This window comes from Oncorhynchus mykiss, chromosome 12, assembly GCF_013265735.2.
Source record: "Oncorhynchus mykiss isolate Arlee chromosome 12, USDA_OmykA_1.1, whole genome shotgun sequence".
Lineage (NCBI taxonomy): Eukaryota > Metazoa > Chordata > Actinopteri > Salmoniformes > Salmonidae > Oncorhynchus > Oncorhynchus mykiss.
In genome coordinates, this window is record NC_048576.1 from 66,543,522 (window position 1) to 66,560,661 (window position 17,140).

General features: G+C 40.7%; 1 protein-coding gene across 1 annotated transcript; it reads left to right on the forward strand.

Annotated features, from left to right (window-relative positions):
• Positions 1-623: 623 nt before the first annotated feature.
• Positions 624-16,909, forward strand: LOC110538074 (antigen WC1.1). Its single transcript, XM_021624646.2, has 8 exons — positions 624-872; positions 4,013-4,042; positions 4,399-4,719; positions 4,879-5,190; positions 5,491-5,787; positions 14,213-14,533; positions 14,714-14,851; positions 15,037-16,909. The coding sequence occupies exons 1-8, from the start codon at positions 863-865 to the stop codon at positions 15,291-15,293; spliced, it is 1,686 nt and encodes a 561-aa protein (XP_021480321.2). The 5' UTR covers positions 624-862; the 3' UTR covers positions 15,294-16,909.
• The last annotated feature ends 231 nt before the right edge of the window (positions 16,910-17,140 follow it).

A 17,140-nucleotide genomic window follows, 5' to 3' on the forward strand; every position in this document is an offset into this window, starting at 1 on the left:
AACTGTTTTGATTTTGCAAGATCATTGTGTGATCTTCGACATACTTTCCGGCATTAGCATTAACACATATTGTGTGTTTTTAAATGTTGTTTCTTAACTCCGGGGGAGTTTTTACCTTTATTTAACTATTCAAGTCAGTTAAGAACAAATTCTTACTTACAATGACAGCCTAAGAATAGTGGGTTAACTGCCTTATTCAGGGCCAGAATGACAGATTTTTACCTTTTCAGCTCAGGGATTCAATCTAGCAACCTTTAGGTTACTGGCCCACTGCGCTAACCACTAGGCTACCTGTCCACTTTCAGAGCAGCATTTCAGTGGACCTGGGACTATGGTAGATCACGTTACAAAAACAAACACAAGATTCAGAGAACATTTAAGGGTTATACTACAATAAGTTGTTTTTGACTTATTTTTGACTTTCTGTGCATTTCTTTTTGACCCCTCAGTTAATTTTCGTGTTTTATGGGTTTCATATTATTTGTAAAAAAAAAATGAAACAAATGATGTTTGTGGCTTTGAGCTCAGTGTTGAGCTCAGTTTAGTGGAATTGGTGGCCAGACCACAGACTAAATACAGTAGTGGGCCAGGATTTCCTGTTTTGTGGCTGTGTGACTCTGAAAGTGTGTAGAAGATCACACATTGATCTTTTTTACATGGATGTAGCATTACCAGACCATGGTAATTTAACTCTCAATTTCGGTTTAGCAGAATTTTGGTTGCATTGTTTGTTGAGTCCATTGTAACTTGGAAATAGTTACATCTGGGGTAAAAATTGCAATTTACTGCCAAGTATTGGTGAGAATCATACCTGATATTGGAGGACATTTCAAGGATCAAGATTGTGACAATTCTACTCTTTATGGCATTAGGTGAGTCTTTGTGTATTACAATAACTAAGTTGTCATAAAGGAAGATCTTTCAAGTGCCTCACATGAATAAGAATATACTCTATATATAGATTGGTATCTGTTGTCTCTGTGACTTCTGCTATATCCAAGTGCATTGTTATATTGTTTCTTTCTAGCTTAGCCTTGTTTCAATAGGCTATGATTTATGTACTGGATATACTAATGTCTGCAATGGAATTTTAACGTTTAATTTTAACTAAATTTGTGGATTTTGAATTGATGATACTGCTCACGAGCGACTTGGTAGACAGTCACAAAATCAAACTGACCTATAACAATGGACTAATTTCCAGTTCTCATGTCTGCTTTCTTTGCTCACTCAACTGTGACTTCAAAGTTAAATATATGTGTGCTTTGTGGACCTATACTGTAAAAGTTGAGCAATTTTGCAATTATTAACTTTGATAGAAAATGTAGCAAAATAGGATCTTGAAACTGCGGAGAGGATAACTCCGGTCCATCTACGCAATAAATTACACTGATTAATTCCCTAGTGATATCATAGTTGACATATTTATTAATGGTCTAGAATCGTCTTTCAAGTCACACAATATATTTTTTTATTTGACACGGCAAACCAAAGTTAAACAGGCATAGGGTTGGGGTCAATTTAAATTCTTGAATTCACTCATGAAGTGGAGAATTTACATTGTTGAAATTTTGAAATTAATTCAATCTTCAAGTTTTAGAATTGGAATTTAAGTGTTTGGACTGTTTTGAATTGGAATTCAATTAGAATTCAATTTTTTTACATTTCCCAGTTAATTGAATGAATGGGAAAGTTTTCAGACCCCTTCCCCTTTTCCACCTTTTGTTACGTTACAGGCTAATTCTAAAATGTATTAAATAAAACATTTTCCTCATCAATCTACACAGACTACACTATATTGAAAAAGTGAAAACAGGTTTTTAGAATTTCTGCAAATTTATAAAAAAGTAAAAAACAGATACCTTATTTACATAAGTATTCAGAACATTTGCTATAAGACTCTAAATTGAGCTCAGGTGCATCCTGTTTCCATTGATCATCCTTGAGATGTATCTAGAACTTGATTTGAGTCCACTTGTGGGAAAGTCAATTGATTGGACATGATTTGGAAAGGCAAACCCCTGTCTATATAAGGTCCCACAGTTGACAGTGCATGTCAGAGCAAACACCAAAACATGAGGTAGAAGGAATTGTCCGTACAGCTCCTAGTCAGGATTGTGTCGAGGCACAGATCTGGGGAAGCGTACCAAAACATTTCTGCAGAATTGAAGGTCCCCAAGAACACAGGGACTCCATAATTCTTAAACGGAAAAAGTTTAGAACCACTAAAACACTTCCTAGAGCCAAACTCAGGGAGGTGACCAAGAACCCAATGCTAACTCTCACAGAGCTCCAGAGTTCCTCTGTGGAGATGGGAGAACCTTCCAGAAGGACAACCATCTATGCAGCACTCCAACAATCAGGCCTTTATGGTAGAGTGGCCAGAAGGAAGCTACTCTTCAGTAAAAGGCACATGACATCCCGCTTGGAGTTTGCCAGAAGGCACCTAAAGGTCCACAAGACTATGAGAAGCAAGATTCTCTGGTTTGATAAAACCAAGATTGAACTCTTTGGCCTGAATGCCTATCGTCACATCTGGAGGAAACCTGGCACCCTCCCTACGGTTAAGCATGGTGATGGCAGCATCATGCTGCTGGGATTTTCTTCAGCGACAGGGACTGGGTGACTAGTCAGGATCAACGTAAAGATGAACGGAGCAAAGTACAGAGAGATCCTTGATGAAAACCTGCTCCAAAGCACTCAGGACCTCAGACTGGGGTGAAGATTCACCTTCCAAAAGGACAATGACCCTAAGCACACAGCCAAGACAATGCAGGTGTGGCTTTGAGACGAGTCTCTTTTTCTCTCTCCTCAAGAAAGGTCCAGCTTGAGAGGTCCAGCAGGATAAGAGGCTAAGAACGACGAGAGTGAGTGGGAGACAGGAAGCACCAGTGACTCTGTCAATAAAGAAGTGGTTAAATGATGCAGATGCTAAGTTACAGGACGGGTTTGCCAGCACAGACTGGAATATGATCCGGGATTCTTCCGATGGTATTGAGGAGTACACCACATCAGTCACTGGCTTCATCAATAAGTGCATTGATGACATCGTCCCCACAGTGACTGTACGTACATACCCCAACCAGACGCCATGGAATCCAGGCAATATCCAAACTGAGCTAAAGGGTAGAGCTGCCGCTTTCAAGGAGTGGGACTCTAACTCGGAAGCTGATAAGAAATCCCGCTATGCCCTCCGACGAACCATCAAACAGGCAAAGCGTCAATGCAGCACTAAGATTGAATCATACTAGACCGGCTCAGATGCTCGTCGGATGTGGCAGGGCTTGCAAACTATTGCAGACTACAAAGGGAAGCACAGGCGAGAACTGCCCAGTGACACGAGCCTACCAGATGAGCTAAATTACTGGTAGCAAGCTAAACTATATTTTCAGAGTAGCTTCCTCAACACTGCTGACATTTTATATCAGGAAATAACATAAGCCAACATCAAGTGGAGAAACAATTTCACAAAATAAAGTATTGAGAGTCATTAATAGCATTTAGCAGAAAGCAGGACTAGCTGATTTTTAAACAAAGGAATTAGGCCATTTTGTGTGAAACTGACACATTCTTTTATCTGTATACTAAACAGAAGTCTGTGAGAGTCGGGCAAATGTCAACCACAACAAGTTCACTAATGTACATGAGACACAGGGCAGTTTCAGGGCAGTTTCAGGGCAGTTTCATAAAGGAAATCCTTGAACTCGATATAGACCCAACTATCTGGCTTTACAGATGGTGTAAATACCACAACAGCAGATGCAAATAATGTTAGCTTGCCTGGTTTATGTTTAATATTGTTTATAAATATGTAAATAAATGTCTAGATACAGCTTACTAACATTTACAAATGTAGCAATAACAATTCATAAATGGTGAGAAAACTTACATATAAAAAATGTAGGATTTTTTAATTGACATTATTATAAGCTGTTATCCATTTACAAATGGCAACTTCAGTAAATGTGTGTTTAATTGAAATGTTTTGGTTGTCTGTGTTTCTCCCCAACAGCTCATCAAATGGTCAAATCTTCATTGGCTGGTAAGTATTCCTGTGGGGCGGCAGGTAGCTTAGTGGTTAAAGCGTTGGGCCAGTAACCGAAAGGTTGCTAGATTGACAAGGTAAAAATATGTAATTCTGCTCCTGAACAAGGCAGTTAACACACTGTTCCTAGGCTGTCATTGTAAGTAAGGATTTGTTCTTACCTGACTTGCCTAGTTAAATAAAAAAATATATGTGAACACAAGTCTCAAAGGTGCTGTTAAAGTCCAAAAAGGTTAACTAACACATTTGAAACAACTTTTAATAGAACACTTTGACAACTGGCAGTGTTAAATTGCATATTTGCTTATTAATCATTCATAATTTTTCCTATGATATTTTTTCCTCTTTGTGAGCTGGTGAAGAGATCAGGCTGGTCAATGGCACTAGTCGCTGCTCTGGGACAGTGGAGATTCTTTACGAGGGCCAGTGGGGAAGAGTGTGTGGTCAGAAGTGGGACGTCGACGATGCCAATGTGGTGTGTGGCCAGCTGGGCTGTGGGAGGGCTGTGAGTGCCCAAGGTAGCGTCCACTTAGGTCAGGGTAGTGGTGGCAGGCCGACTTGGCTGGATGATGTTGGGTGTAAAGGCAGTGAGAGCTCCCTCACAGAATGCTCACATGGAGGATTGAAACACCATGACTGTTTACAGTCTCAAGATGCCAAAGTTGTCTGCTCAGGTAAGAAAAGTCCCTCTGTGTTGCTATTGTGGTTAATGAAAGTCAAAATACAATTGATTATACGTGTCAACTTGGCATTGATTTAGTTGAATATGATACTGAAATGCATTTATTTTCTCCCACGTTGTCAAAAGTTTTAAATGTTTCTTTAATTCCTAGTTAAACATAATATCAGACTGGTCAATGGGAGCGACCTCTGCTCTGGGAGGGTGGAGGTCTATCAAATTGGTCAATGGCGAACCGTGTGTAATGACATATGGGATTTGAATGACTCTGCTGTGGCATGCAGACAGCTTGGCTGTGGGAGAGCTGTTAGTGCCCCAGAGAGGGCTTACTTTGGTCAGGGCAGTGGGCCCATCTGGCAGGATGATGTTGGCTGCTCTGGCAGTGAGTGCTCCATCACACAGTGCCCACACACAGGAGGAACACATAACTGTCGTCATGGTAACGACGCAGGTGTTATTTGTTCAGGTAAGGGAGTCTCTTTTCCTTGTCTAGACTTGAGTTTTGGTTTGAATGGTTTGAATTGTGCAAAAATGTCTCATCAGAGAGAAAATCCTAAAAAGCATAGTACTGCAGTATTATAGCCTGCTCTGCCACCTAGTGGAGACTTGACTGTTGCACAAAGAATCTTAACCCATGCCAGACTTGGTGCTATGTGACCAGATGGGGGCAGCCTAGATCAGAGCAGGTGTCTAATACAATATGAAGACCCAGTAGATAGGTTGTGATTACTGTTGCCTAACTAAACTACATGTCTTTGACCAACAGGTGTTGTCTTGCAGACGCCTTCACTCTCCACAAATCAATCATATTCTTCCTTCTTGCAAGGAGAGGAGGTCCAACTCACCTGCACTCTTCCATCCCGTATCCTCTGTAATGCTGTGGAGTTCATCTTCTATCTGAATGGAGACTCCATCATGACTGTGACCGTTGGATCCTCACAGCCCAGGGCTACTTTAACAAAGTTTAAGATGGATGCTTCACACCAGGGCAGTTACCGCTGTCTCTACAGAACCCTCTCCAACAGCCAAGACATCAGCTCCCCTTACAGCAACATTACTAAAGGTGAGGTGGTAGTTGGGAAACAAGTGTTGCTTAATCTACAGTGAGCTCCAAAAGTATTGGGACAGTGACAAATATTTTGTTTTGGCTCTGTATTCCAGCACTTTGGATTTGAAATGATACAATGACTGAGGTGAATGTGCAGACTGTCAGCTTTCATTTGAGGGTATGTTTATTCATATCAGGGAACCATTTAGAAATTACAGTACTTTTGGGATCTAGTCCACGCATTTTACGGGACCAAAATTATTGGGACAAATTCACTTATACAGTATGTGTATTAAAGTAATCAAAAGTTGAGTACTTGGTCCCATATTCCTAGCATGCAATGATTACATCACGCTTGTGATCACGCATTTGCTGTTCGTTTTGGTTGTGTTTCAGATTATTATGTGGGGTATGATATTTGTGTCTAACTTTCTCACTCATCATTATTCCCAATTTATTCAGGACTATCCGTAAACATGGTAGAACATTAATGTAGAAGTGTTTAGAAACATATTCTATTCTTATTTAAAATAAAGGTATATCCAAAATGACACAATGCACTTACCATTCATTTCTATTGGGCGTATTATTGTGGCCCTGGTGGCACAAAATCAAAGGTCTGACTGCATGGAGATGCTTGGGAAATGGTCACTACAGGGGACCATGTTGTGTGTGTTTCAGGGGAAGGGGGTATATCTGACCTCCATCATCTAGGATGTGACAATGGTTAATTACATCTCCCCATTTCTGCCCATTTGTTTCATACAGCTGCAACTGTATATGCATTTGCAAATCAAGACCTTTCTTGATTTGGGCTCTGGGATGGTGCAACTGCTGAGAATCTGAGTCTATGATTGTTGTGGGGGAAAGGGGTTGAGTGTGTGAGTGTGTATCCCACAACTCTTGCGAGGGAGTAAAAGATGTTAGAGACAATACAGGATGATTCACAATAATTGTTAGCTAATATAATAACCGCTTGCCATACTGTAATTTTGGTAATGGTGAGACTGGTGAGAGGTAAAAATCCTTTGCATAAATTGCCTACATTACTACAACTATTAATAGCTAATTATGGAAAATAAGAAACAGGATTTTAAAATATATTTCGATTTTTTTGATGGCTATATATAATACAAATCGAGGTGAGGGCGATGGAAATGCATTTGGCGGTTGATCTGCCTCTCTTCTGCAGGTGGCACTGTGCTCTTTTTGAAGGATAGGTCCCAGTCTCTCCGGGGCTGTGGGATCCGGGGGTTGGTCTGCCGGACATTGGGATGACAACCCAACTCGGGATGAGGAGGGGTTTTAGCGGGTGGAATTGGAGGTTTACTTATTAGCAATGCAAATATCGTGGTACAGCTACACAGACACTCATTCATCATGTTACTTTTTAACGGTACGTTTACAAACATATATTTGGATAAATAGAATTGAAACTTGTGACTCATTATGGTAAGTGGTGAAATAAGTATAGTCAGTTATAATGGCTTAGCAGATAATAAGAAAAGACAATCAGTATTTACCTGGCTAAAAGAGAAGGAAAATAATATCTATTGTTTACAGGAAACTCATTCAACAATTTGAAGTTTTGTGGAAAAAGGACTGGGGGGAAAAATATATTTCTCCCATGGGCAAAGAAATTCAAAAGGGCCGATGATATTAAATAACAGTAATTTTGATCCAAATTTGCAAATTGTCCAAACAGATCATCAAGGTAGATGGATTATTTTAAATGTTATTGGACAGTAAACAGATTTGGCTTATTAACCTATATGGTCCAAATAATGATGATCCAAGCTTCATTGAAAATATACATAAGAATGTATCAACTCTATAAGCAACAGTATTATTATCAACAACTATTATCATGGTGGGGGATTTTAATAGGGTTTTAAAATACCTCTATGGACTGTAAAGGAAATCACCCTACAAACTATCACCCCCAGGCACTTTGTCACGCCCTGACCTTAGATATTCTTTTTATGTTTTGGCCGGGTAGGGTTCTCAATCAGGGACAGCTTTCTATCATTGTCTCTGATTGAGAACCATACTTAGGTAGCCCTTTCCCACCTGTCTTTGTGGGAAGTTGACTTTGTTTATGGCACAAAGCCTCTAGTGTTTTGTAGTGTTTATTGTTTTGTTTCTAAATAAAATAATATATACGCTCACCACGCTGCACCTAGGTCCAGTTCTTTCAACGGCCGTGACAGAACTTCCCACCACAAACGGACCAAGCAGCGTGGTAAGGAGGAGCAGCGTGTTCAGGAGGACTGGACATGGGAGGACATTCTAAATGGCAAGGGATCCTGGACATGGGAGGAGATGAGAAAGGATCGCCTGTCGTGGGAGCAGCTGGAAGCAGAAAGGAAGGTGGAGGCAGTGAGAAAGAAGGCCCAGGTTTGCACAGGGTCACAGCTGGCACTAAAGACCGGGAGGCCACGCCCCCCCCCCCCAAAAAAAAATTGTGGGGGAGCACACGGGGAGTGCGGCAGAGTCTGGATTCAGACCTGAGCCAACTCCCCATGCTTACCGTGGCGAGCATGTGACTGGTCAGGCACTGTGCTATGGGGTGATGCGCACGGTGTCTCAAGTGAGCATTCACAGGCCGGTGTGCTCTGTACCAGCGTCCCGCATTTGCCAGGTGGAAGTGGGCATCCAGCCAGAACGGGTTGTGCCAGCTCTGCGCTTGAGACCGCCAGTCGCCTCCACGGACCAGTCTATCCGGTGCCTCTGCCAAGAACTAAGCCTCCTGTATGTCTCCTGTGCCTGCTCCCAGAGCCAGGCCTCCCGTGTGTCTCTCCACTCCAGTGATCCATGGAAAGAAGCCTACAGTGATGATCCATGGCACGAAGCCTCCAGTGATGATCCATGGCACGAAACCTCCAGTGAGGATCCATGGCAAGAAGCCTCCAGTGATGATCCATGGCACAAAGCCTCCAGTGATGATCCATGGCAAGAAGCCTCCAGTGATGATCCATGGCACGAAGCTCCAGTGATGATCCATGGCATGAAACCTCCAGTGAGCATCCATGGCAAGAAGCCTCCAGTGATGATTCATGGCACGAAGCCTCCAGTGAGTAGTTATGGCACAAAGCCTTCAATGACGGCCTCCAGTCCGGAGCCTCCAGAGACGGCCTCCAGTCCGGGGCCCACAGCGAGGGTGCCCAGTTCGGGGCCCACAGCGAGGGTGCCCAGTCCGGGGACCACAGCGAGGGTGCCCAGTCCGGGGCCCGCAACGAGGGTGCCCAGTCCGGGGCCTGCAGCGAGGGTGCCCAGTCCGTGGCCCGCAACGAGGGTGTCCAGTCCAGGGCCCGCAACGAGGGTGTCCAGTCCGGGGTCGGTGACGATCCCCGCACCAGAGGTGCCACCAAAGTGGGGTGAGCCAGTGATGGAGCGAGGTCTGCTTCCCGCACCTGAGCCGCCACAGCAGAAAGATGCCCACCCAGACCCTCCCCTATAGGTTCAGGTTTTAAGGCTGGTGTCCGCACCTTTGGGGGGCACCCTGAACTTAGAGATCCTTTTTATGTCTCTATTTGGTTTGGTCAGGGTGTGAATTGGGGTGGTATTCTATGTTCTATTATTTGTATTTCTATGTTTTGGCCGGGTAGGGTTCTCATTCAGGGACAGCTGTCTATCATTGTCTCTGATTGAGAACCATACTTAGGTAGCCCTTTTCCCACCTGTCTTTGTGGGAAGTTGACTTTGTTTATGGCACATATCCACTAGCTTCATGGTTTGATTTGTAGTGTTTATTGTTTTGTTCAGCGTCTTCTCTAAATAAAAGAATATGTACGCTCACCACCCTGCACCTTGGTCCAGTTCTTTCAACGGCCGTGACACACTTAAGGAAATCGTGATTGTCATGTTGGAATTAGTGGATATATGGAAGCTTAAATACCCTGACCTAGTGAGATATACATGGCGGAGGCTTAATTCAACTAGTCGTCTTGATTACTTTCTTTTGTCATTCTCTCTGGCACCAAAAGTTTTAAAAGGTGTTGATAGGGGACAGAATGCGGCCGGTTCATCACATAGTTGGTATATTTATCACTCTTACAGAATTTTCACGTGGGCGAGGATTTTGGAAATTGAACCAAAGCCTACTGCATGATAACTTGTTTATAACTAGGACAGAAGAATTTATAACTTACTTTTTCCAACATAACATAGGTACAGCAGATCCCCTTATTGTATGGGACACTTTTAAATGTGCCTTTAGGGGCCATGCAATTCAGTACTCATCTATAAAACAAAATAAATGTAGATCTAACAGTACAGTTAGATAGCAATAAAAACTGTACCATAGAGGCACATAATAAGTTTGAGGAAAAAGAAATGGAGGAAATTATTCAAGAAAGATCCAGTGTTAAAATATTATAAAAATAAAGCGAACTGAATAGAATATGGGGAAAAATTAACCAAATTCTTCTTCAATCTTCAACATAGAAATGCTACAATTGTTTTTATTGAAACTTGTTACAAATGAAGGAGTCACACATGATTCACCGAATGATATTTTGAAAGAGGAAGTAAAGTAATTTAAGAATATGTTTTCGTTTCAGTTTCCGCTAACCAAAGCTAATTGTATGGATTTTCTTCCTATTAATAATGTAAAATTAACATCTGTACAGAAATACTCATGTGAAAGCCAAATTACAGAGGAACGTCTTGATGCAATTAAAGCCTTTAAGGCTAGGAAAACTCCAAACTTTTTGATATACTCAGAGGACCATTATTAGCATGTTATAACCACTCCTATATAAATGTTAGATTATTGAGCACACAACAAGAAGGTCTGGTTTCATTATTACTGAAACAGGATCCAAGGGGTGTTTGTGTGTGTGTGTGTGTATATATATATATATAGATAGATATACAGTGGGGAGAACAAGCATTTGATACACTGCCGATTTTGCAGGTTTTCCTACTTACAAAGCATGTAGAGGTCTGTAATTTATATCATAGGTACACTTCAACTGTGAGAGACAGAATCTAAAACAAAAATCCAGAAAATCACATTGTATGATTTTTCAGTAATTAATTTGCATTTTATTGCATGGCATAAGTATTTGATCAGCTACCAACCAGTAAGAATTCCGGTTCTCACAGACCTGTTAGTTTTTCTTTAAGAATCCCTCCTGTTCTCCTGATTTATAAGGAAAACAAATGTGTAAAAGTTGACAACAAAATAACACAATTCTTTAATCAAGACAGAGGAGTAAGACAAGGTTGCAATATATATTAGTCCAACATTCAATATTTATATAAATTAACTGGCTACCATGATAGAACAATCTGCATCAGTGTGACTCACCGTAGAAGACAAAGAAACAACGTTTATTTTATATGCAGATGACTTAGTAATCTTATCACCAACAGAACAGGGGCTACAACAAAGCCTGTCCTTGCTAGAACAGTATTGTGAGGAATGGCCACTATCCATTAATATTGACAAAACCAAGGTAATGATCTTTCAGAAAAAGTCCAAATCTCAGGAAAGTAGATAACATTTCACCCTAGGTGAAACAATTCTGAAACACACCACCATACAGTGGGGAGAACAAGTATTTGATACACTGCCGATTTTGCAGTTTTTCCTACGTACAAAGCATATAGAGGTCTGTCATTTTTATCATAGGTACACTTCAACTGTGAGAGACGGAATCTAAAACAAAAATCCAGAAAATCACATTGTATGATTTTTAAGTAATTAATTTGCATTTTATTGCATGACATAAGTGTTTGATCACCTACCAACCAGTAAGAATTCCAGTTCTCACAGACCTGTTAGTTTTTCTTTAAGATGCCCTCCTGTTCTCCACTCATTACCTGTATTAACTGCACCTGTTTGAACTAAAAGACAACTGTCCACACACTCAATCAAACAGACTCCAACCTTTCCACAATGGCCAAGACCAGAGAGCTATGTAAGGACATCAGGGATAAAATTGTAGACCTGCACAAGGCTGGGATGGGCTACAGGACAATAGGCAAGCAGCTTGGTGAGAAGGCAACAACTATAACAACTCATTATTCGAAAATGGAATAAGTTCAAGATGACAATCACCCTCGGTCTGGGGCTCCATGCAAGATCTCACCTCGTGGGGCGTCAATGATCATGAGTAAGGTGAGGGATCAGCCCAGAACTACACGGCAGGACCTAGTCAATGACCTGAAGAGAGCTGGGACCACAGTCTCAAAGAAAACCATTAATAACACACTACTCAGTCATGGATTAAAATCCTGCAGCGCACGCAAGGTCCCCCTGCTCAAGCCAGGGCATGTCCAGGCCCGTCTGAAGTTTGCCAATGAACATCTGGGTGATCCAGAGGAGGAACGGGAGAAGGTCATGTGGTCTGATGAGACAAAAATAAAGAAGAAGGATGAGTACAACCCCAAGAACATCATCCCAACCGTGAAGCATGGAGGTGGAAACATCATTCTTTGGGGATGCTTTTCTGCAAAGGGGAAAGGACGAATGCACCATGTTGAGGGGAAGATGGATGGGGCCATGTATCGCGAGATCTTGGCCAACAACCTCCTTCCCTAAGTAAGAGCATTGAAGATGGGTCGTGGCTGGGTCTTCCAGCATGACAATGACCCGAAACACTCAGCCAGGGCAACTAAGGAGTGGCTCCGTAAGAAGAATCTCAAGGTCCTGGAGTGGCCTAGCCAGTCTCCAGACCTGAACCCAATAGAACATCTTTGGAGGGAGCTGAAAGTCCGTATTGTCCTGCAACAGTCCCGGAACCTGAAGGATCTGGAGAAGGTCTGTATGGAGGAGTGGGCCAAAATCCCTGCTGCATTGTGTGCAAACCTGGTCAAGATCTACAGGAAACGTATGATCTCTGGAATTGCAAACAAAGGTTTCTGTACCAAATATTAAGTTCTGCTTTTCTGATGTATCAAACACTTATGTCATGCAATAAAATGCAAATGAATTACTTCATAAATCATAGAATGTGATTTTCTGGATTTTTGTTTTAGATTCCGTCTATCACAGTTGAAGTGTATCTATGATAAAAAAATTACAGACCTCTACATGCTTTGTGAGTAGGAAAACCTGCAAAATCAAGAGTATCAAATACTTGTTCTCCCCACTGTATATATATAGATAGATAGATCCAGTCCATTTTAAAAATTGGAGGCCTCTTACACCACAGTGTTGTGCTGCAACAAATCTAGCTAAATACTTAGAATTAGAATAGAATTAAGAAGTTATTGTCAGATATTATTCATCCTAATCAGAAACATTTTTTTTCATGGACGAATCATTGGAGATAATGTAAGACAAGCACTGGAAACAATAGAATACTATGACATTTCGGGGAAACCAGTCATGGTTTTCATAGCTGATTTTGAAAAGGCGTTTGATAAAGTACGATTGGATTGTATATATAAATGCCTAGAATATTTACATTTTGGAGAATCGCTTATAAAATGGGTTAAAGTTCTGTATAGTAACCCTAGGTGTAAAATAGTCAATTATGGCTACTTCTCAGAAAGTTTTAAACTGTCAAGAGGAATAAAACAAGGTTGTCCACTATCAACATGTATTTATTATTGCCATTGAAATGTTAGCTGTTAGAATAGGATCTAACAATAATATAAATGGATTAGATAGCCGTGGCAAAGGTGTCATTGTACGCTGATGATTCATATTTTCTTTTAAACCCACAATTAGAATCCCTCCACAGCCTCAAAGGGGATCTAGATACTTTTGCTAACCTCCCTGGATTAAAACCAAATTTTGATATTACGTATTGGATCACTAAAAAATACAACTTTTACATTACCATGTAGTTTACCAATAAAAGGGTCTGACGGGGATGTGAACATACTCGGTATACATATCCCGAAAGAAAGAAATGATCTCACTCCAATACATTTTATATAAAGTTAGCAAAAATAGATAAGATCTTGCTACCATGGAAGGGAAAATACCTGTTTATTTGTGGAAAAATCACCCTGATTAACTCTTTAGTCATATCACAGTTTACCTATTTGCTTATTGTCAAGGCTGTGGGTAACTGGTGAAAGGAGTCAGGCGCAGGAGAGCTGAGATGCGTGGACAAGGTATTTAATACAAGACAACACAGGTATAAACACAATACTACGGTGCGGGAAAAATAGCGGTATCACGAAATAAATGGGCGTAATAACAAAACCCGGCAACAAAATATCGGCAGTCAGTAACAGCCTGAACAATAGAACAAACACGCACACAAACATAACATACAAAGCCAAAACATTTGTCACTGTCCCAAAACTTTTGGAGCTCACTATATATATATATATATATATATATATATATATACAATTCAGAGCCTTGATAGGGACGAGAGACTGATTACCTTGTCCATCACACACATATTTCTCATTCAGAAGGTGTGAATATGGAATCACATGACTTTCAAATTGCTGTTTACTTCCTTCCCAGTGGTCCTGCTACAGCCCAACATCTCTCTCAGTCCTCCAAATGGAGGGGTGTTTTGGGAATCTCAGGGCCCAGAGGTGGTCAGGGGCCACAGCTTCTCCATCACCTGCTCCATTCAGCCACAGTATCCTGGAGGCCTCTTCTATCTGGACTTCTCTGGGTCCAACAGGACTGAAACTAAGCCAGCAGTGAACCACTCTGCCTCCTTCCACTTCCCTGTTGCAGAGTATAAAGACCAGGGGAAATACAGCTGCAGCTATGTAGTCAATGTCTCCACCTGGTCATTCAGGTCGGATAATAGTGAACTAGCTGTCACCATTAGAGGTAAAGTAAAACATGCTTTAAAAAAAAACATATTTAAAATTGTGAGAGAAGAATCATAGTATTGTAAGATTTGTAATCCTTCATGTCACTTTTTTTTGTTTGTTTTTATATCCTATGAATTTGCCATCTACAAGTCTTGATCTGTAGATCTAAACCTTGAAATACCTACATTTTCTTCAGCGTTCATGGTCCCCATCATTGTCTCTGGAGGGACTGGTGGGGTAGGACTGCTAATTCTGCTTCTTCTAGTCATGTGTCTAGTCAGCTGGAGGACGAGGATGAACAGAAAGCCATCTATAGAGACTGGCCAGGGAGAATGTAAGTGATATCACTATACTGTAAACTCAAAGGCTGAATATGAACTTGATTTATGCCTTGAGTCTGACAAGTTAAGCAGCATCTCAAATCCGTCCGAAATACTTTTGAAATCATTTTCTTTGTAAGTCTTTTTCCCCCTTGAGTTTCCTGTAACGAATATTCATGAGCGAACTATTATGCAACAGGTATTGACAACAGACACAACAGAGGGGAGGACAACGAAAAGGAAGAGGACTATGTTAATGTTGAAAACGTCTGTTACCAGAGAGGTCTGGAGGGTGCAAAGAAAAATGAGAAGGAAAAAGGGCACAGCTATGGGAAATCAGAGGACGCCTATGACAACGAGGACGGAAACACTCAAAGAAATGGTGTTTGTGGGGGGTCTCATGAGAAAATTAACAGTGAAGATGATGAAAATGATTATGTTAATGTCTCTGCTTAGGACAATGCTGTAGCACAGGCAGGTGTGTCAGTTGGGTATAGCTTTAAGACCAAAAAGTTAAAAGTAGGCTACAAAAAAAGTTGACTAAAATCATTCAAATCCGCCATTAAAATGCAACGGCTGTTTAGCGTATCTATGGGCTGGCTTTAGGACTACGCAGCAATTAGCTCGGAGGGCCTGTGTGCCTTTCTCTCAGCATTGAGCAGAGACAGTACCCAACAGCTTGCTTGAGGTCACCCTATTTCGGCAGTTCGCCGATTGCTTTGAATTTGATGTCGGCATTTGAACTCGGCCTTGTAAGCCTCACAGCCAGTTTTATGCACCTGCTACTTATACATTGATGTCGGAATAAGCGGCGCATCCGGTAGGCTAGGGGAAGATAAGCTTCGCCTAATGTCAATAGAATGACATTTCCAAAATGAGCTATATAATTACTTGTGCCTTATACAGAAATAAATAACATTACAAATACTACACCAGAGAATATGATTTGACCATAGAGATTCATTAGTTTCTTTTAAAAATGAGCTGTTTTTATTGAAATGAGTCATTTGGGCAGCAGGCGGAAAATAGCCTACAAAATAGTTGATTGTTGAGTTGCAGCAGTCTGTGGAAAGAAGTTTAGTAGGCTAGACTAATATTTCAAAATACAATCACGGGAAAAACATAGTTTAGAAAGCAAATGGCTATTGCTGAGAAGAAAAGGCTCTAATTTGTCTTCTCAACTCATTTTAGTAAACAGTAGCATCTTATTGGCACCAGAGGAGAGCATCAACCACATCCCCAAATGAGTGCACCATATTCACTTGCCTTTATCATTGGATCCCCAAACATTTGGGGAGACTAATTCCCTCCTCCAGGCTAGATGGATGTCATATTGTAGAATTTGTGACTCTCCTTTTTCTAGGCCTAGATTAGATAGTTACATAGTTGATAGTTGTTTTTACTCATCTGTTTGTGAGTGTCAGCAGAGTAGGCTACTAAATTTTGTCGTATTGAAAAATATGTTGCTTATTCCTCCAGTCATATAAAGTGGATTAGAATTGCATAAAATGTGTTTAGGAAAAGGCCACATTTTTCCTGTGCAAAGAAAGGAGAAGAAACGTCTCTGTTTAATCCTACACTATGTCATTACGCGCTCAGAAATGCACTGTTCAGAATGATCTGTTTTGCTTACAGTGATTGAGTTATGTGATTAACCTAAATCTGACTGAAATCTACTCATCACATTAGCAATAGTAGCATATATTGCATTAGTCCGCAAATGCGATAGTAGATGCATGAAATCGCTATATTACACTGAACAAAAAATGCAACAATTTCTAAGATTTTACTGAGTTACAGTCAATTGCAATTAATGAATGAATTAGGCACAAATCTATGGATTTCACATCACTGGGAATACAGATATTTTAACCCTTGCGTGGTGTTTTTGTTATTCACCGAACGTTTGTGAGTCTGATGGCCCCACAACGCTATTGTTTTTTTAAAACAATACAGCCATAACAATTTAGGTAAAAATACTCAATACTTAGATGTTGACTTATATCAATTACAAACAAAGACAGCATACATGGTTCAAATTTGGCATTTATCCCTGGTAGATCACATTTATCAATAACAGCGCGATTTGTTTTATTAGATAATCAAGACATTGGTGGAATAAATCATGTTTATCTTGAACAAACATAAAAGAAACAAGGTTTTCATCACTATCCATGTTTATTGCTTTGAATTGAACAAATTGGAAAGGCAAATGTTACGTAGTATTTTATGGAAATTATAAATTGCCCTATTGAACACAAATTAAGGCCGATCTACACACCACATGAGGGACAGAGTTTTAC